Below are 19,864 nucleotides of genomic sequence, written 5' to 3'. Positions count from 1 at the left end.
TTGGTGAAGAGTCACAATATGTTGTTGGGGAGTCTCATGATCATGAAATTGGTGGTTATGTGGAGAAAGATGTTAATGACGAGTCTTATCACCATGAAAATGGTGGTGATTTGGAGGAAAATGTTGGTGATGAGTCTCAAGATCATGAAAATGGTGGTGATGTGGATTTAAATGTTGATAATGATCATATTGGTGTAGAGGAAAATATTGAATCTCCTGAACCTATTTTCCATTTAAACATTTATGATCCAAGAGTTTGGGATAGTCTTAATGTAGAAATGAAAGCCTTACTTGTAGAAAATGGACCAATTCAAAAAACTAATATCACCTATCCTAAGGACAAACTCTCTAGAAAATTTTCTTCACACTACTATGATCGAAAATTATGAACAAGGCGTGAGGGCCAAGCCCCCCAGTTTTGACTGGGTTCTAGCCCTTGTTAAATATTTTTTTTATACATATGTTTCCGTATTAAAAAAGGGCACATTTTGAGCTTTCGTACTGGGCACCCAAAAACTTAGGACCGGCCCTGCCTTTGGGTCAAATGCACCTAGAGCAAAGAAACCTAGGGGATTATTATTGTCAAACGACATTCTTGGGTCAATTTCCGACTACCTCCTTGCATCTATGTGGCTTCGTTTTTGGGTCAAACGACATTAATATTGTCTACTATCTAAAAGAATTTGATTGTCTACATTTTATCGGGACCTTTTACTTAAATTCCGCTCATCTCTACGACAATTTCTTACTTCGTCATTAAATTTAGGTAGGGTTAGTGTTGAGTACCGACGGGAATCTTTGGTCATGCGAGATAAGCAGGTGTGTCGTCTTGTTAGTATTCTTCCTCATTTTGTGGAGCTATTGTAAACCTTCATCTGCTTAAAATTTGTACAATATCTATTTGGACTTTGTTATAAGAGTAATTAAGATTTGATGAGTTGCACGAGAAAACTAGAGTGAGAGAATTTCTTGCATTTAGAAAATTCTGTGACTAATATTGTCAATTAAAATTTATTAAAAACTAATGTTACGTGACATATTCTAACTTAGCGGTATGCAACTTGACACGTGACAAAAATGTCTAGTTAAGGTTTTCTCACATAAAATACGTTACCTATAACAGAATAATACAAACGTTACGCCATGATGTAATTAAAGTGGGTCTTAGTATAATGATGTTTTGTAAGCATCCAACGCAATGTGTCAAGCACATGAAACAATTTCATGTAGCAACACGACACTTAAACTAAAGTAAACAAATGAGTTTATTAATAAACTTAAAACTTAAATATAAAAAAAATCCAATTTGCACTAAATTATTATAAGAAAATAATGGTTTTTGTACTGGAAATTGAAAACAATGCAACCGGCGTGAACTTTGGTTATGATTGTAGGAATATGAAATTCAGTTTATGGTAAATTATTATACTTCTTTGTCGTCGCTTTGTTGAAAAGGAAGGTCGGTCCGGATGATATTTTGCTGTGCTAGCTTAGTAGTGCTGGACCTGCAAAGAACTGAAATGTTTTACAAAAACATGTGTTAGTGTTACCTATCCTAATAAGCAAATTATAACATAACTAATCCGACGGTTGGTGAAGCTTTCATTTCTCCTTTCTTTTGCTATTCTTTGTTGAATTTTTCAGGTCAACCGATTGAGGGCCTACTCCAACAAGACCAATACTCTCCACTTTACCACCTGCCCAATCCTCAGGTGTGGGGTTTTATCACAAAAAATCTCGATGTTAATTCTATTTAAATGGGTCTTTCTCCTTCCCTCTGTCCGATGTCTTTCTCCTTCCCTCTGTCAGATGTGGGACAAACTGTGTTTCAACACTCCCCCGCACATGAGACCCCATTTTATGGGTCACACGTGGAGATCCACACAACGGCAACCATGTGGAGCCAAGTCAAGGCTCACCTATTGTGCAGGGCCAAACAGGGACCCACCCAATCACGTGGCAGTACGGGCCAGTACCATGTTGAAATTTTCAGGTTAAAGGGCCAAGAGCCCACTCCAACAATACACGATACTATCCTCACTTTATCACCTGCTCAATCCTCAGGTGTGGGGTTATATCATAAAAAGTCCTAATGTTAGTTAGAATGAGGTAATTCTATTTAAATAAGTCTTTCTCCTTCCCTTTGTCCGATGTGGGACAAACTGTGTTTCAACATTCTTGGATCTCTAGTCTTCCATAACTGACCTTCCTAGAAGCATTCCTTCCATTTGCTTATGTCGGGAGCAAAGTGCAGCAAATTTAGTGCTTTCCCTAGATGAAGTTGGATCGTGTACCAAAAGAAAGGTGGACCTTGGAGCTTTGGACCTTCTTAACTTTTTCATCGTGTCGTGTGGTTACGGACATAGGTAATAACTCATGTGATAATTTTAATTTAGTATGAATAAATAAGGTAATATAGTGGGCTCAGACATGAACAAATAAAATATTGTTACGTTAATTTGGATAATAAATAGGTATATAGTACTACTCTATCTAATAACTTAGTGTACGGGTTACAAAGACAAGATATTTTTCTACTGTATTAGTACAAGAGTTAATTAAGTTTAGGCATTAGAATAGAACTTAATTGAGTTCTATTGCAAATGGTCCTTGAATCTGGATGGCTTGACCCTCATTTCCATGATCCATGAAATAATTATCTTCTTGTTACGATTCCAACGAGTATAACAGCTGGTTTGCTGTTTCTTCAGTGAGAAAGGCGTGACCCTGCCATCGATGAAGCCATCATTGATCGAATCCAAGTAGCATAATTTTTGCCATTTAGAGGTTTTAAAACCAATAAGAGGTCAGGGTGATCAAAATGATCAATGAAATAAGGACTTGACACATAAAGAGCATTGTCAATGATTCCTGGTCCTTTTTTCCAAAGTGAACGCACGATGAATGAAAGCAAGGGAAAATCCATGAAGTAGGGGTGGGTTTAAAAAACGAAAACCAAAACAAATTGAGTCGAATACCAAATCGAAGCCGAAAGAAACGAATCGAAATTAATTAGTTCGGTTTCGGTTTTGGTGGTCTGAAAACCGAACCAAACAGATATATTTAATTATGTAATATATATATATATATATATATATATATATTAATTATATTAATTATATACAAATACTCATAATGGTCTTACTGTTGTCTAGCATCGTTTCTACAGGGTCATTCCTTTCCTTTACTCCAAACTAAACAACATGTAGTTAACATCACAAACGGATTCCCTAAGCAGACCTGAAGCGATAAGGACAATCAAAGCAGTGATGGCAGTTGGAAGTCCAACCTTAATCCAATTGGTTACCCTAACCTCAGTTGCATGAGTTGTAATCTTTTCTGCATGCTTATCAAAACTAACTTCTGTTTATTCATTTTCCTGAACCTGGATGGCTTGATCCTTAGTTTCATGAATTGTAACCTAATCTATACCAACTTTTGTCTGTTCAACGAATTGATCCATAGTATCATGGGCTGTAATATTTTCAATTTTTGCATGTTCTTCTTTCTGTATTTGGATGACTTATCTTCATTTTCATGGTTCATGAAAGAATCACTAGTTGCAACGATTCCAGTTAACATAATTGGTTTGTTGTTCTAATAAAGTACCGCAAATTGCAAAACATAAAAGCTTTATATCAATATTTTGGCAATAAAAGATGATTCGAAGTTTCTTGTGTAATGTGTCAAAGAAACTAAATATTACATCCCACTTTTCAGAGAAGCGTTCAGTTTTAGTTGATCTTCTACTCTTGCTAGCTACAAGTGGATTACACCTCATGCAATTGAAAGAGTGTCCTTCATGCACAAACAAAAATATAAATATAGTCTATTCATTGCATTAGAGTAAGTTCACCCTTAAAAAAATACGTCAGCACCCATCCCATTTAATCTACTCAGTGAGTAATGATAGACCCCAATGAACAGTAATATGTCAAATGCATCCCTACCTAGAAAACTAAATAGCCTAGTCAATTTTATTAAAATATTATTAATTTTTATTATAAAATAATAATTTGACTTTTATTTTCTGACTTTTTAATAAAATAAATTATTATTATTATTATTAAAATATTTTAATTTCTCAATCTCCACACCTCTTCCTCGTCGCCACCGCCGTCCACCCCTGCACTTCCCTTCCATTCCCGTTGTCGCCTCCAAACCTCCGATGTTGTCGCCCTTATGTCCTTCAAATCCTAAGCCAACCTCAACAACAAGCTCTTCTACACCTTCAATGAGCACTTCGACTACTGCGTCTCCACATCTCCTGTCCTTCAAATATTTTTAATTTCTGCATCTCCACACCTCTTCATTGTCCGCTTCATCCTCCCGTCCTTCTCCCTCCTCGACTAGCTCCGCTACTCAGCCTTCACGACAACTCCCTCTTTGGCGCAAAAAAAAAAGAAAAAAGAAAAAAAAAGGTGGTCGACATCACGCTGACGTCAGCATGAAGTCAGATGGGCTGTCCCTTCACTCTGTCGATTCTGGGCCGGCCTGTGGCCTGGTTTGGGCTGGGTGCCAGCCTATTAGACTGGGATGGAACTGCTCTTATGGAGTTAAAGTACATAAAATACGTAATGGCAGAATCATTGATATCTATTTATAAATATAAACAATAATCTGGAGTGAATTCTTAAAAACAAAAACATTATCAAGGCTAGAATAAATAATTTAAACTACATATTAATATAACTTTAATTATCAATTAAAAAATTAAGAGAATTATTATTAACCCTTTTGTAATTTTCCACAAACATGTTTTTGTTGTTTTTTCTTCCTTCCCTCACCCACATATAACCTTACTCCTCCATTCTCTCCCACTTCCTACTTTTCCATTTTTTAATTTTAATACCATTTATAAACAAAATTGTCATATATTTAAGAGAAATTGACATAAATAGGTCATTTTCTTAATCTTTGGACAAAAATAGGAGAAACCGATCATGCACCCTCCATGTACAAAAGCGAAATGACGAAAATACCCACATATAAATTGTAAAAACTCACAGCTCATTGTGTCATTTTTTTTATTTCGAAGAGAGAACTGTGAGCTTTGGTTTTTTGGTTAGGCTCGGATCTGTGAGCATATCTTGTGCATATCGTGTACATATAGTGTCCATACCGTGTCTAAGTGCGTATTTTCAACACGGTCACGCAAAAGATTTCTTTCTTCCTCTTTCTCTTCACTCTTTCTCTTCTGCAACCTTCTCTGTCTATCCTTCTCCCAGATAAAGAATTGAAGTAACAATCACAAAAAATGATGACTAATCGAAGGGGACATGGGAAACTTTTCAGTTCCATATCACTTCTTTCATTCATTTTTTTCTTCATTTATTTCTAGGAATAAAAAAATTTCAATTGCAATAAGGGAAAAACAAAACTTTGGTTCTTTATAAATTAAAAAATAGGGTAAATATCAGTTTACATCCCTCAAGTTTCGTGGTTTTCAACATTTGGTACATCAAGTTTTTTTCGTCCCAGAGTCATACCTAAAGTGTTAATTTTGGGACAGTCTCATACATCCGTTAGTCAAACTGTTAAGTCTACCGTTAACTGATGATGTGGGGCCCATGTGGATAGTGACTGGGCACCACGTGTCATTAAAGGGTCCACGTGGAAAAAAAAACACTCGTCTTCTACCTCCCCTAACCCCCTCCCTCCCTCCCTCCCTTCTGCAACTCGTACCCTCCATTCTCTCATCTGTAACCCTCATCTCATTTGATCCATGGCCTGCCTCAGCTCCCCCAAATTATAATCCCCATTTCTCAAATTTCAACCTCCCCAGATCTCCAAACGCAACCACCATCAGCCTTAAAGACTCAAACTTACCACACAAATCTGTACACAAATTCAATGTCAAACCCAAAAGCAAAACCCAGAATAGTGTGCTGCATCGGCGACACCCATGGCTTCCACACCAAGCCCCAAAACCTCTGGTCCAATCTCCAATCAGCCATCGACCCATCTGATTTCTCCACCACCCTCATCATTTTCCTCGGTGATTACTGTTGACCTAGCTGAATCCGACATTAAGGTCACCGTCGACCTCCCCAACGAGCTCCTCTCCTCCGCCGCCAAGTCTCAGTCTTTCGCTACCAACTAGGTCCAGCGAAACGTTGCTTACCACCCCAACACCTAGATCGAAGCTATCAGCGTCAACATGAGGTCTTTGTTGACACCTACAACACCACCAAGTTCATCATCTATCGTGTATTGACCGGCGGAGGGACCCCCTTGAGGCCCAAAGCAAATATGACTGTCTACCTTTTCGCTCTATTCAACGAGGACAAGAAATTTGGTCCCACGTCGGAAAGAAACTATAGGCTCTTCATCCCCAATGAGCGGAATGTGTCGAATAGCTTGACTGGGAACATGTGGTACGTGGTGAATGAGGAGGCCAGGAAGGAGAAGTTGTAGGCGGGATTAAACTACACTTGCAGAGAAGAGAAGGGAGGCTGGTGCGGTTTGCAAAGGTGAAAATGAAGGGTATTACGAGTTGTAGAGAGAATGGATGGATAAAATAGGAAGGAGGAGAGAATGAAGGGTGGTGCAGGTTGTAGAAGAGATAAGGGATGGAAGGGGTGCGAGTGCAGAAGAGAGAATGGAGGGAGAAGGTGATGGGGCATGAGGGAGGGAGAAGGTGCGGAGGGTTGGAGGAGGTAGAAGAAGGGTTTTCTTTTGGAATTTTTGAATTTTTTTTGAACCCCTTCTCAAAAAAAAAAAAACATTCCACATGGACCCTTAATGACACGTGGTGCCCAGTCATTGTCCATATGGGTGTCACGTCATTAGTTAATGATAGACTTAACAGTTTGACTAACGAATGTATAAGACTATCACAAAATTAACAATTTAGGTATAACTCTGGAACGAAAAAAACTGGATGTACTAAATGTCGAAAACCACGAAACATGAAGGTAGTAAACTGAGATTTACCCTAAAAAATAAAAAATTGGAGAGAACTAGAGCTACATGGAAAAAAGACGAAGGTAAAGTGGAAGAAAGGAGACGTGGCACCTATATCGGCTTCAACGACAGCATGGGCCTCCACTACCCTCGACGCGTTCGACCCCATCCCTCATGGCCAAATCTGGAGCTACCCATTTCATAGTTTTCTACCATTTGAAGGAAAGCTTATGCTTTTTTACCTTTTACTTCATTTAAGGATTGTTTTTTTTTACCTTTTGCAATGTGTCTCTGCAGAACTTTTATCTCAAAACCCAGATGATGAAATGCCCTTCTCTGTTAAACGATTCAATCTCTCCTCCTCCTCTCGCTTAGCAGCTCACCATTGACTCATTCTTTTCAATCGACTCCTGCACAAGTTCCGCTACATCCAATAATGGGTTCCACTCTCCTCACCCATGGTTGTACCTCCTCAGCTCCTCGTCTTCTCCAGTAACTCAGCAATCCTCGATTACCCTTTTAACAGCTCTGCAAAGTTTGCCTATTTTGGAGCTCGCTTCAATTCTCATCAATTTTGTTAGTGTATAAGCATTGAGCTAATCTGATTTTAGAATGAATAAGCCTTGTATTTAGTTGTGTATTCACTTTGGTAATTTTACCAAATGTAGGGCTCATATTGTAATTGTGTCTAAGTGACATGTGTAAAGATCTTTGAGCCTAGCTGGATCAGTGGCTGAGATCTTTTCTATTTCTCTGCAGTGAGAATCCATATATATTCCAATCGTTATGCACAGAGAGTGTGTGCAAAGAAATAAAAGAAAAAACATTCCCTCTGAAAATTTAGCAAAGAGTAAAAGCATCAAATCATTCTCCATTTTTATTTGTGCTTTAATTTTTTCTTCTTCCTTCAATATACAAACACTTATTCAAATTTCACCATGGTATCAGAGCCAGGTTCGATCATTTGAGATATGGGCGTAAATTGTAACATCATAGACCTTGAAGTAATCGAGCTACGCTCGAGCTCGTTCCGGTTTAGGTGAAGTCGTCGGAACTCCATAGAACCCGATTTCGATTTGTGTTCGTAACATCTAAGCTAAAAGATGGCTGGATTTGGAAGTTCTGAGGTGAGAACACCGATCTTCTCCAGTGAGAACTACAAGTTCTGGAGAATCAAGATGGTGATGATCTTCAAATCTCATGGGTTATGGAAATTAGTTGAAAAAGGGGTTACGATCTCAGATTCAAAGAAGAAGAAGAAAGCTGAAAGAAGCTCAGACGAGGAAGACGATGAGCAAACAGTGGCTGCATATATGCAAGATGCAAAAGCTCTAAGTATTATCCAGAGTGCAATCTCGGATCAAATATTCCCCCGAATTGCCAACACCGATTCAGTGAAGATGGCATGGGATCTGCTATACGGAGAATACCATGGTGGTGATCAGGTACGGCTGGTTAAACTCCAAAATCTTCGATGTGAATTTGAGTATACTAGAATGTGTGATGATGAATCATTATATGGGTATCTTACACGTTTGAATGAACTGATTAATCAAATGAAGACGTTTGGTGAAGTATTATCTAATGAGAGACTTGTGCAAAGGTTTTAATTAGTCTTAGCAAACCCTATGATCCCATATGTCTTGTGATTGAGAATACAAAATGTATAGAAACTGTTGAATTACAGGAGGTTCGAGCAATTCTTAAAAGCCAGGAAAACCGTTTCGATTTGCACACTGTTGATGCAACTGATAAGGCATTTGCCTCTCTCTCTCTCTCTCTGTGAGTTCAAAAGGGCAATAAAATAGGGGTAACTCTCAATCCAGTGGTTTTAAGTCTTAGAGGAACTGGAATGCAAAAGGCATGAAGTGGGATTCAAAGTCTAAGTTTCAACAAAGGCCATTTTTAAGTCATACACAGAATGCAAACTCCTCACCCTCTATGAATCAAGAAGTAACAAAACCTCAATGAAAAGTATGCTCAAAGCTTCACTTTGGTGAGTGCAGATTTAAGGGAAAATCCAAATGTCACAACTGTGATAAATTTGGACATTAGGCTAGGGAGTGCACTGTGGGTAAAGCTATTAAAAAAGCTAACTGTGCAAATCAAATGGAGGTATCTGGTAACCTATTCTATGTTAATAGTGCAACTACTGAAGCAAATGTGAATGGAAACTGGTACATTGACAGTGGGTGCAACAACCATATGACAGGATATGCTGATATTCTTGTTGATATAAGAACAAATGTTGTTGAAAAGGTGCAAATGCCTACTGGTATGTTAGTAAATGTTGTTGGAATGGGCTCATTGGAAATTGACACTAACAAGGGGAAGAAGTACATTAGAGAAGTCATGCATTTGCCAGGATTAAAAGAAAACTTGCTGAGTGTGGGACAAATGGATGAGCATGGATATTATCTATTGTTTGGAGGAGGCATGTGTAGTGTATTTGATGGACCTTCACTTGACAATCTTGTCATTAAGGTTAAGAAGAAGGAAAATATATGTTATCCTCTTTCTCTATTGAATAGCAGTCAATTTGCCCTGAAAGCTAGCATAAATCCTCATTCTACCTGGATTTGGCACAAGAGACTAGGACATCTAAATCTTAGGAGCCTTAAACAACTTTGTTTATACCATATTTAGGGCCTCGTATTTAGATCTCGTACAAATACTCGGGTGACTTAAATGTAATTATGTGATAAAGAAATGGGCAAATATGTAATAAGTGAGGAGTCCTTATTCTATAAAAGGACTCATCACCCTCACAAATACAGGAGGCCAACTCTTAGGCCTGAAGGCCCCTCACCATCTCACATCTCCTCTCACATTACAGAGGTTCTCTCCCTCACAATCCTCTCAGAAATACAATAATCAGTGTGGACGTAGCCCAAATCTTGGGGTGAACCACGATACATCTCGTGTTATTTACATTTCTTGCAGATTCACGGTTGGATTTACGTTGTTCCAAGACCTCCGGTTTTGTGCATCAACAAACTTAGAGAGAATGAGATGGTGCATGGTCTTCCATATCTCGAAGATGTTGATGGTGTATGTGAAGGATGTCAGTTGGAAAAACAAAATCAAGATTGGTTTCCAAAAGAGCAAGCTTGAAGAGCAAATAGTCCACTGGAACTGACACACACTGACTTGTGCGGTCCCATGCAAAATTGTTGGGAATAAGTACTTTATGCTTCTTATTAATAATCATACAAGAATGTCATGGGTTTATTTTCTAAGGCAAAAATCTGAGGCTCTAACTTGTTTCAGAAAGTTTAAAGCAATGGTGGAATTATAGTGTGGTTTCAAAGTAAAGTGCCTAAGAAGTGACAAAGGAGGTGAGTTTGTGTCCAATGAATTCGACAGGTTCTTAGAGACTGCAGGAATTCAAAGACAACTATATATGGCTTATACTCCACAACAGAATGGAGTAGTGGAGAGGAATAATAGAACAGTTGTAGAAATGGCTAAGGCAATGCTTCATGATAAAAGCATGCCATACTCTCTGTGGGCAGAGGCTGTACACACAGCTATCTACATTCTGAACAGATCACCTACAAAAGCACTTGATAATCTAACACCATTTGAGGCCTACAGTGGCAGAAAACCAAGTATTGGCTATCTAAAAGTGATTAATCTGCTATGTGCATGTACCATCTGAGATAAGACAGAAGCTAGATGCTAAGAGTGTCAAATGTGTGTTTGTTGGATATTCTACATGTGAGAAGGGATACAGAGTATTTGATCTATGCACTAAGAAGTTAATCTTGTCAAGAGATGTAGTTTTTGATGAAACTATAACCTGGAATTGGAAGGAAAATTCAGAGAATTCTGTTGATGTGACCTACATTCAAAATCAACCTGAAAATGTAATTGGTGTGAATTCACATGAGTTGAGTGAGATTGAAGGAAGTTCCCCTAGTTCCAGTATTCTCTCCCATACTGAAGAACAGGAAAGTAGCACTCATGAATTTGCAAAGATCTCTCAGTCTTAAGATCATACTCCAGTGAAATGGAGAAACATAAGTGACATTATGGCACAATGCAATCTTTGCATTGTGGAACCTGAGAAATATGAAGAAGCTGCATAAAACAAGGCTTAGGTAAAAACAATGGAAGAAGAATTGTCAATGATTGAGAAGAATGGAACTTGGGAGCTTGTAGATAGACCAAGTGATAAGCAAGTCCTTGGAGTAAAATGGGTGTTCAAAACCAAGCTGAATTTGGATGCTTCAGTACAAAAGAACAAGGCAAGGTTGGTTGCCAAGGGGTATATGCAGAAACCAGGAATCGATTACAATGAAACTTTTGCTCTAGTTGCTAGATTGGACACAATCAGAACCTTGATTACTCTTGTTGCGCAAAAAAGCTGGAAGCTGTATCAACTAGATGTTAAATCTGCATTTTTGAATGAAAAATTGCAGGAAAATGTATATGTTGAACAACCTGAGGGATTTGTAGTTGATGGCAACGAGGATAAAGTCTACAAATTGCACAATGCCTTTTTATGGACTAAAACAGACACCTAGAGCCTGGTATGGGGAGATTGACAACTACTTCATTCAATGTGGATTTGAGAAAAGCTTGAGTGAAGCAACTCTCTATACTAAAACAAGGGGAGATAAGGATATCCTAATTGTGTCTATCTATGTGGATGACATAGTATATACTGGAAGCAATGAAGATATGTTGAATGAGTTTAAAGAAGATATGAAGGTTAAGTATGAAATGACAGATTTAGGGCTTCTTCATCATTTCCTAGGAATGGGAGTGATACAAACTGACTCAAGCATTTTCATTCATCAAATGAAGTATGCTTCTTCTTTGTTGGATAAATTTGGCTTCAAAGAGTGCAAATTTGTTTTCATCCCTCTTGTTGCCACTGAAAAGTTAAGCAAGGAAGATGGAAGTGGTGCAGTAAGTGAAGAACAATTTAGGAGAATTGTGGGAAGCCTATTACACCTCACAACTACAAGGCCAAATGTGATGTATGCAGCTAGTTTACTAGCTAGATATATGCATTGCCCAACAAACAATCACTATGGGACAGCCAAGAGAGTGCTCAGATATGTTAAAGGAACATTGGATTATGGTTTGAAGTATGAGAAAGGTAATAAGACAGTTTTAGTTGGATATTGTGACAATGACTAGGGAGGTTCCATTGATGATAGCAAAAGCACATCCGGCTATGCATTCTCATTTGGAAGTTGAGTTTTCTCATAGACATCTATTAAGCAGAATTGTGTTGCACTCTCAATTGCAGAGGTAGAGTATATCAGTGCATCAGAAGCCATAACTCTGGCTATCTGGCTCAGATTTGTTTTGGAGCATTTTGGGGAATTGCAAACTGAAGCAACTTCTTTGCAGTGTGATAATACATCTGCAATCTCAATAACTAAAAATCCAGTGTTTCACCAGCGCACAAAACACATTGATAGAAGGTATCACTTCATCAAGGATGCCTTGCAGCAAGGAATTATTGACTTAGTCTATTGTTCCACCAAATAGCAAATAGCAAACATTTTTACCAAAGCCTTACCAAGGGAAAGATTCAACTATCTCAGAGATAAGCTTGGAGTGATATTAGCTCAAAGCTTAAAGGGAAGTGTTAGTGTATAAGCATTGAGCTAATCTGATTTTAGAATGAATAAGCCTTGTATTTAGTTGTGTATTCACTTTGGTAATTTTACCAAGTGTAGGGCTTATATTGTAATTATGTCTAAGTGACATGTGTAAAGATCTTTGAGCCTAGTTGGATGAGTGGCTGAGATCCTTTCTGTTTCTCTGCAATGAGAATCCACATATATTCCAATCATTATGCACAGAGAGTGTGTGCAAAGAAATAGAAGAGAGAACATTCTCTCTGAAAATTTAGCAGAGAGCAAAAGCATCAAATCCTTCTCCATGTTTATCTGTGCTTTAATTTCTTCTTCTTCCTTCAATATACAAACACTTATTCAAACTTCATCAAATTTGGTACTCTTTGTTGGTTCCTTCGCAATAAATCATTTATAGAAGAGAGCAATTTGATCATTTTAAGTTTTAAGGAAATTTTATTTTTGTCATATTGTCATGTTCCTCCACGATACAATATTTCGTAAGTCATGTCTTGCAGAAGTATTCGCGACTAGAGCAGCATCGGGAGAAGCATAGAGAAGGGAGAAAAAGAGAAACGAGAGGCAAAGTTTATTTTATTTTATTTTATTTTATTTATTTATTTATTTTTATTTATGCAAAGAGTTCGGAATATAATGGACGGGAACTCTAACTAGCTGCATCATTGGCTTAATCATATAAAAAATGGTGATGAACATTTTGTTAGCTATCCCACGTTAGTGAGGAAGTAAAAAAATAATGACTTTAAATATGATTACCCCACTCTAACTAATATCGAGACCATTTGTGATAAAATTTCACACCTGACAGATTAGACATGCAGTAATTAGCAAGATGGGGACTCCATCGATGTCGTTAGATGGGCCCCTAGGTCTGTGCAAGCCAAAGACTTGTCACCAGGAAGTGTGGACTTGAAAACAAGCATGAACTCTTAACATAGACCTCTGAGTTTTAATAGCCGATGTGTGGATTTTTACGTGTGAACCACTAAATCCACTAAATAAGATTCCACGTGAGAAGGCGTGTTAGCTATCCTACCTTGGTGGAGAAAGTAAAAAATAATGATTTTAGATACATGTTTTGTTGCTGCTGATCCTGGCTGCGGCTGGGATCGGTGGGTGCTCTTTTGTTTTTGCTTTGGTCTCCCTCTCTTCTCCCCTCTGATGCCTTACTTCCTGGTCCGATTTACCCTATTCTCCTCCCACTGTTATGTCCCCTCCTCCTTCCTCTAATTTCCTTCTCTTTGGTCAAGTTCGTCGCGAGATGCGGCTTGTTGAGTCAGTGTGCTCTGATCTAGTGCATGCACAGGGTCAAGTGTTCCAAACACCCTCACCTTCTCTTTGCTGTCTGCCTTGGTTGGCAGTGTTGCTTGTGGATTTCCACGGGCTTCTTTATCTTTGCTGCAGGTTCTTGGTGATATGTGGCTGTGTTTGGACTGAAGATTGGAATTGGTTGCTAGGTTTGCTGAGGTACGGCTCGGTTAGGAGATGGGTTTTGGGTGGATCGACTAGCACTGTTATGGCAGCGTTGATTGCGGCAGTGGTTGCAGCAGGGGTTGCAGCGGTGTTTTTAGTTTTCTGTTTTCTGTTTTCTTCGGTTCCAACTTTTGGTTGGGCTTCTTTTGGTGTGTTTGGTTGGCCCCGATTTGCTTTGTGTATCTGTTTTGGGCCTTGATTGTAAGTTTATGTTGTTGCAATAAACGTTTCACCATGTTTTGGCATGGTGTTTCCTCCCTCCCCCCCCCACCCCACACCCAAAAAAAAAATAATCCCCTTGACCCAATCTCATTTTGTCCACCGAAAGTTTGGCGCCAAACTCTGCTTAACCCTGCCGTGCGTCCTCGTCGTTGCGAATTGTGGCTACGGAGTCTGCGGCACAATGTAACTTGAATGAAGAATGATTGATTTGACCAATGACCTTCATTTGGATGTTTTAGCTAGAAACGATGTCGTTCCAAAATTGATCTCCATCCTTTTTAATAAGCACGTGTGTTTTGCTTTAACCCAATGTTTTAAACAGCGAAGGTGTATGCCCTGGTTTCATGAATAGCTCTGGTTAGGCGAAAGTGTTGAGGCATAAAGTAAAGCCTGAGAGGACCTTTTTTTTTAATATATTATATATAATATAGTACTTTGTAAAACAAATTAATCAACAATCAAACAGGCAATCAAGACCAAATTGAGATTATAATGCTAAAAAACTTACTTGAAGTTTGAAACAAATTATGGTGGTGTGAAGAATTTTGAAACTAACTGAAGTATGAGATTAGGGTAAAACTGAAATATGGGATTGAGATTGAGAATTTGGGGTTTGAGGAATTGGGGATGGGGATGGGGATTGGCTGCAAATGGGAATATGGGAGAATCAGGTATTGGGATGAGGAAGAAAGGGATCTGTTGGGGCTTAAAAAAATTATTAGACTTAGGCAAAACGATGTCGTTTGGGCCAAGTAATTAAAAGATTTGGCCACAACAGTTTCATTTTAGGCCAAGTCATTTAAAAAAATCTTTCTTCTTTGTGAATACGTCGCCAGTGCAGGAGAAAAAAAAAATCACATGTCAAAGCCTCAGAGGCCAACCTTCGACTTTGAGAGGTCCCCAGCAATTTCAAGCAAAGGATATCGGCCACCTCATAACACCTACAGGCGCGCCTCAACCATGTTTAGGTGAGTTTTCACCTATTCCCAATGGGCAGAGGCAATTTCACCCTTGTCTGCCTCCAAAGCCGCCTCAGCGTAACTTGTAGCACGTTTTTTAAAACACTGTTTTAACGCCTCATGTGAGCCTCAACCCTAAAGCACAATTGTTTAACAAAAGAAGGAAAGTTTAGAGTTTGAGTGTCATCGTTAACGAGATAAACCACATGTGGTGTAATTACTTGTTTAGTCATGGGCATGGTCTAAAATATCCATAATATCCCAATATTTCCATCGAAATTTCCGTGTTTTTGGACTATCGATATTTTTTTGGACTACTGATATTTCTGATATCATCGATATTTTAGACCTTGCTAAGTCACTCATGTATCTTACCATGCAATGTATAAAGTGTAAAATATTGTACTAATTCATTATATATAAATGATTATGGTGTGTTTAAACTTCTTTCATTAATTACTACATATTTTCTACACTCACAATGTTTGCTAGCTCTCTATATAATCAACTTAAATCAGTTATATCTATCATACAATGCATTTCCTTCTAATTTTTTGTGATAAACTTATAGATAATTGACTAAATAAACATCCTGCAAAGTTTCAATAAAAATTTCCAAATTTTTCTTACAATTTCCGTGGTTTTTATTCAATTTTTATCGATATCGATACTATCCCGATATTTCCATCGAAATTTCGGTGTTTTTGGACTACCGATATTTATGATATCATCGATATTTAATACCTTGGTCATGGGTCACACTAAAAGTATAGAATCACCATCATGGAGACCGCAATATTTCTTTTGCATATTTAGATAACAATATCATTTAGTAAAACTCGGCTTTTAATCTAATTATTTCAAGATGGTGTATGATTTTCTCCTCTCTTTTTTTCCCTCTTTAATTCTCATCTTATTTGAACTATCACGATTAAATCATTTTAACATCTTATATTAATTTATGAAAAATAAAAAAAAATAAAAAAATAAATAGGTGAAGAGAAAATCCAACTCCTTTCGAGATTTGAGTACGAAGATTTTTCCCATTTCCTACTCAAGCGAAACTCTGATAACTTATTTAACCGACTAACCTAACCCCATGAGTACTCGAATTACTTATGTTCCAACTTACAACCTCGTTATTCAAATTTCACATCCTAGGCAACGAATCTCAAAGTGACCATGGATGAAACACCAGATGAAAGAAAGCGCTCGGGTCGGTCCAAGTCAATTGGTCCCTGCGTAATCTCCTGTATCTTCGTCTTCCTCACTCACCTGGTCCTCTCTCTCGTCCCCCGCTTCTTCTCCGCCTCTTCCTTCCTCGCCCAACTCGCTCTCTCGGCCCTGCTGCTTCTCTTCTTTCTGGGTTTTGGCGGATGGTGCAGAAGGACCCTTCTGAAACGCCGCGCTTCAGCTCCGGCTTTCGTGTTCTTCAACATTCTCTTCATTTGGGGGTTTTACATATCAGTTATCAGTCAAGGTGACCTCAATTAGTTAACTTCATCAATTAAACTAATTCAAATGTTTTGGGTGTGCTGAGCAAATTTGAACAGTTAATCTGTGTGTTGTGCCTGCTGCAGCCGTGTCACTGCTCAACGACGCCGTTTTCAGCTGTGAGGTTGTCTTCCTCCTCATTGGTCTCTACAGGTTGGTACTTTTTCCAGCTCCGCGTTGCTTGTTTGCTCTTCAAAATCATCTAAACTTGACTGAGTAAATAGTAATTGCATCAGTGTAATACATTGCATTCTAAGTGGCTCGGGTAAACCCGTTAGATACGCCTAAATTCTTGAGCGCACATCCATCCGTTAAATTCCGCAATATATGCAATACATTAGTGTACTCTAGAATTTTCGAAATTTGACAACTTTCAGTGACAAGTGTGTTGTTATTGCAGTATAATTACAAGTGACCCTGGCTTTGTAACAAATGGGTTTGCCTCTTCAGACCAAGTTGCGGAGGGTTCAGTTTCTGAAGTTCATATTCATGAGAAGGTTGGAGATTTTGAACTTGGGTTCCATCTCTTTTGATGCAAAAAAATTTGAGGGGATTTTTTTCCCTCTTTTTATAGTACTATATATATATGTCGAAATTAACGGGTGCCTTAACTATTAAGTTGTTTCATAGTGTAATGCAGTTGGTTAATGAACTTTTATTTGTGCAGGAGTTGGAGGTTTTAGCAAGTGGTTTATCTGACGACTCAACTGAAGTATTTGCTTTCATCCTCTTCAGTTTTTCAGTACTAGAATGATCAGCGGTTTTTGCTTTTTGGTTTTTACTAGAAAGAGTTAACCTGTGGTGTTGTCAAATTTCAAACTTGGATAAGTTGATTTTTATTTGAATGTGCATTACAGATTGACAATTGACAATATAATACGCTTGACTGTATACTAAGAGAACATTTTCCATTAAAGAATAATTTGGCTCTGGTATCATGCTTATTGTAATCTGGATGCTGATTGTGCTCTGTCTTTCTCAGGGTTCTGGTTTGGTTACGAGGGTACGATATTGCAGGATCTGCAAGTCATACATAAAGGGTCTTGACCACCATTGCCCAGCTTTTGGGAACTGTATAGGTGAAGACAATTTTTTTCTTACTAGTAGTTTCCATGCAAGTTATATTAACGTTCAAGCTAGCTAATAAAGAAAATTAGATCGTATAGATTTCCTTTTAAGTTGGCTTGCAAGGGCCGCTGCAGCTGATTTTGATTGTGTTGTACTTGTCATGCCCTTGTTGTACAGGACAAAAGAATCATCCCCTTTTTCTAGTTCTTCTGTTTGGATTGATCATTACTGAGGCTTCTTATTTAGTATGCACATCACTCTGTAAGCTAACACTCTTGTTGTGATTGATTCTTATCCAAGTAACAGACTTTTTGTTTTCCTGTTCAATGTGTTTTGAAAATTATTGTTGCTTTGCTTTTACTTCTAAATTCCTGTATTTTTTTTCTTCAGTTGTTGCCAAATCCAGGCTCTTACGTAGACCTAGCTTAGAGGTAGGTCATTGCACCCGCAAACTTTAAAAAATAATTAATCAACAGTGTGGCTTTTTGTGGCATTTAGGTTGTAAATTACTTATAGCATAAGTTATCCATGCCTCTGCAGCTTACCTAGATTCTTTTAATCAATTTTGCAGCCTACTCTTTCTGAAAATTTAACTGTTAGCACAATTATGTTCACCATTCTCCAGTTGGTATGGCAGGTTTGTATCACTAATGCTTTTCTATGAGTTATGCTACTTTCTGAATGATTCATCCGTATTAGGTAACTTCATATGGAATCTAATAAACATCAAATTGTGTATGAGTAGGTGCTGTTTGTGATATGGCATATATATTGTGTATGCTTCAACATCAGAACTGATGAGTGGGTAAGTTCCTCATTGATTGATGAGCATATAATATATGAGAAACAAATGATGGGTTGATGGATTCGCGCATGTGTGTTATTTGTGTGTGTGTGTGTGTGCGTTTGAAGGGTGAAGGATTATATGTCCTTAATCTTATTATAACAAGTGACCTTTCTGATCAATTCAGGAGACTTGAAATGTAACACATATTCTGCTTTTATTCACGAGTCTTACTGTAGTCCAATTTGAAATAGAACATTTTCCTTTTGGTTTGTTATTTGCAGATGAACTGGAAGAAGCATCCAGAGTTCCAACTTCTTGTTCAACCTCAGCCAGGTAAGTGCACGTCGCAGCACGAATTCTGGATCTTCATAATTTCCACCACCCGTATGCAGAATGTAACACCTAATATTTTGCCCGTCCAGGGAAAAACTTCACGAGTATAAAGTTCAGGAATCCTTATGACAAAGGCATTCGACAGAATGTCAAGGAGTTTCTAGCGTTAAGAGCCTGACAGTTTCAACGTCTATTTCTCCAGAAGCCTTGCACACTTCTCTGCGTTCCACCCATTTTTAAAAAGCAGTCGCTCTTATCGCTTCTTGCATATTCCAGTATTTGGAGCAACAGGAGTAGGAGGGATTGATTTAACGGAAATAGTTCTTGGGTTTGAAGGTAGTGTCTCAAAGTCCATTTCAAAAATTGACAGAACGTTGAGTAGGCCGATTATAACATATCTTGGCTCCTGTAAATTTACGGCCTGTGTATGCACTTCTGTGATTTGCAAGTGTCTTCATATTGTTGAACTCCGAATTATGATTCTGGTCAATGAGAGTAAATGTATAGGCATATAGCGACACGGAATTGGTTCCAGCTCTCTCCTTTGTTCTGTAAAGGTGGAGATGTAAAGGGAAAGGATGAAGAAGCTGTGACAGAATCCTTTTGGCCACCAAGCAACATCTTCGGCCCCTTCTCGCCGCGGCCGACATTCAGTACCCTTTCAAGGACCTTCCCTTCTCTTCTTCTCACACTGTGTCCTCTGATTGTAACTATCAAATAACTCAAGTCTGATCCTGAATTTTCATTTAGATTGTTGCAAAATGCAAATAAATTTTAATTAAAACATATAAGAGGGCAAATACAAGTGCAGTGGATGCAGGTAATCCTGGGCACGCGGTCTTTGACACTATTTGCAGTATTAGGTTTCGGAAGACTACTATTTGCGAGCATATCTACCAATGTTTCTTTTGTGAACAACAACTGTCTAAGGCCTTCTCCAACCGATCCAGTGAGAGGGTTATAGGGCTGAAATGACGTCAACTAGCCGTTGGATTGGAATTTGA

The 19,864-nt window shown here is 38.3% G+C and overlaps 2 protein-coding genes across 2 annotated transcripts; both read left to right on the top strand.

The window, feature by feature from the left end:
* Positions 1–8,009: 8,009 nt before the first annotated feature.
* Positions 8,010–10,901, top strand: LOC139194634 (uncharacterized). The gene is made up of 5 exons (XM_070819522.1): positions 8,010–8,351; positions 8,962–9,390; positions 9,850–9,957; positions 10,205–10,534; positions 10,635–10,901. Exons 1-5 carry the CDS (start codon positions 8,010–8,012, stop codon positions 10,899–10,901), a joined length of 1,476 nt encoding a protein of 491 aa, XP_070675623.1.
* A 5,296-nt stretch (positions 10,902–16,197) lies between these two features.
* On the top strand, positions 16,198–19,651 carry LOC103421159 (uncharacterized). The gene is made up of 11 exons (XM_008359198.4): positions 16,198–16,658; positions 16,759–16,825; positions 17,073–17,169; positions 17,340–17,384; positions 17,655–17,751; positions 17,918–18,001; positions 18,131–18,171; positions 18,312–18,377; positions 18,486–18,545; positions 18,809–18,860; positions 18,950–19,651. Exons 1-11 carry the CDS (start codon positions 16,361–16,363, stop codon positions 19,036–19,038), a joined length of 996 nt encoding a protein of 331 aa, XP_008357420.1. The 5' UTR covers positions 16,198–16,360; the 3' UTR covers positions 19,039–19,651.
* The last annotated feature ends 213 nt before the right edge of the window (positions 19,652–19,864 follow it).

This window comes from Malus domestica, chromosome 03 (assembly GCF_042453785.1).
Source record: "Malus domestica chromosome 03, GDT2T_hap1".
Lineage (NCBI taxonomy): Eukaryota > Viridiplantae > Streptophyta > Magnoliopsida > Rosales > Rosaceae > Malus > Malus domestica.
Note: the sequence above shows the minus strand (reverse complement) of the source record. Positions and strands in the feature narration are given on the sequence as shown.

Excerpts from the sequence above, each read along its gene's own strand:
- LOC139194634 (XM_070819522.1), top strand. The coding sequence starts at position 8,010 with ATGGCTGGATTTGGAAGTTCTGAGGTGAGAACACCGATCTTCTCCAGT. Across the intron at positions 9,391-9,849 it reads TTGACAATCTTGTCATTAAG|ATTCACGGTTGGATTTACGT; the intron begins GTTAAGAAGAAG and ends CATTTCTTGCAG. Across the intron at positions 10,535-10,634 it reads CAAGTATTGGCTATCTAAAA|GGATACAGAGTATTTGATCT; the intron begins GTGATTAATCTG and ends ACATGTGAGAAG.
- LOC103421159 (XM_008359198.4), top strand. The coding sequence starts at position 16,361 with ATGGATGAAACACCAGATGAAAGAAAGCGCTCGGGTCGGTCCAAGTCA. Across the intron at positions 16,826-17,072 it reads CTCCTCATTGGTCTCTACAG|TATAATTACAAGTGACCCTG; the intron begins GTTGGTACTTTT and ends TTGTTATTGCAG. Across the intron at positions 18,172-18,311 it reads TACGTAGACCTAGCTTAGAG|CCTACTCTTTCTGAAAATTT; the intron begins GTAGGTCATTGC and ends TCAATTTTGCAG.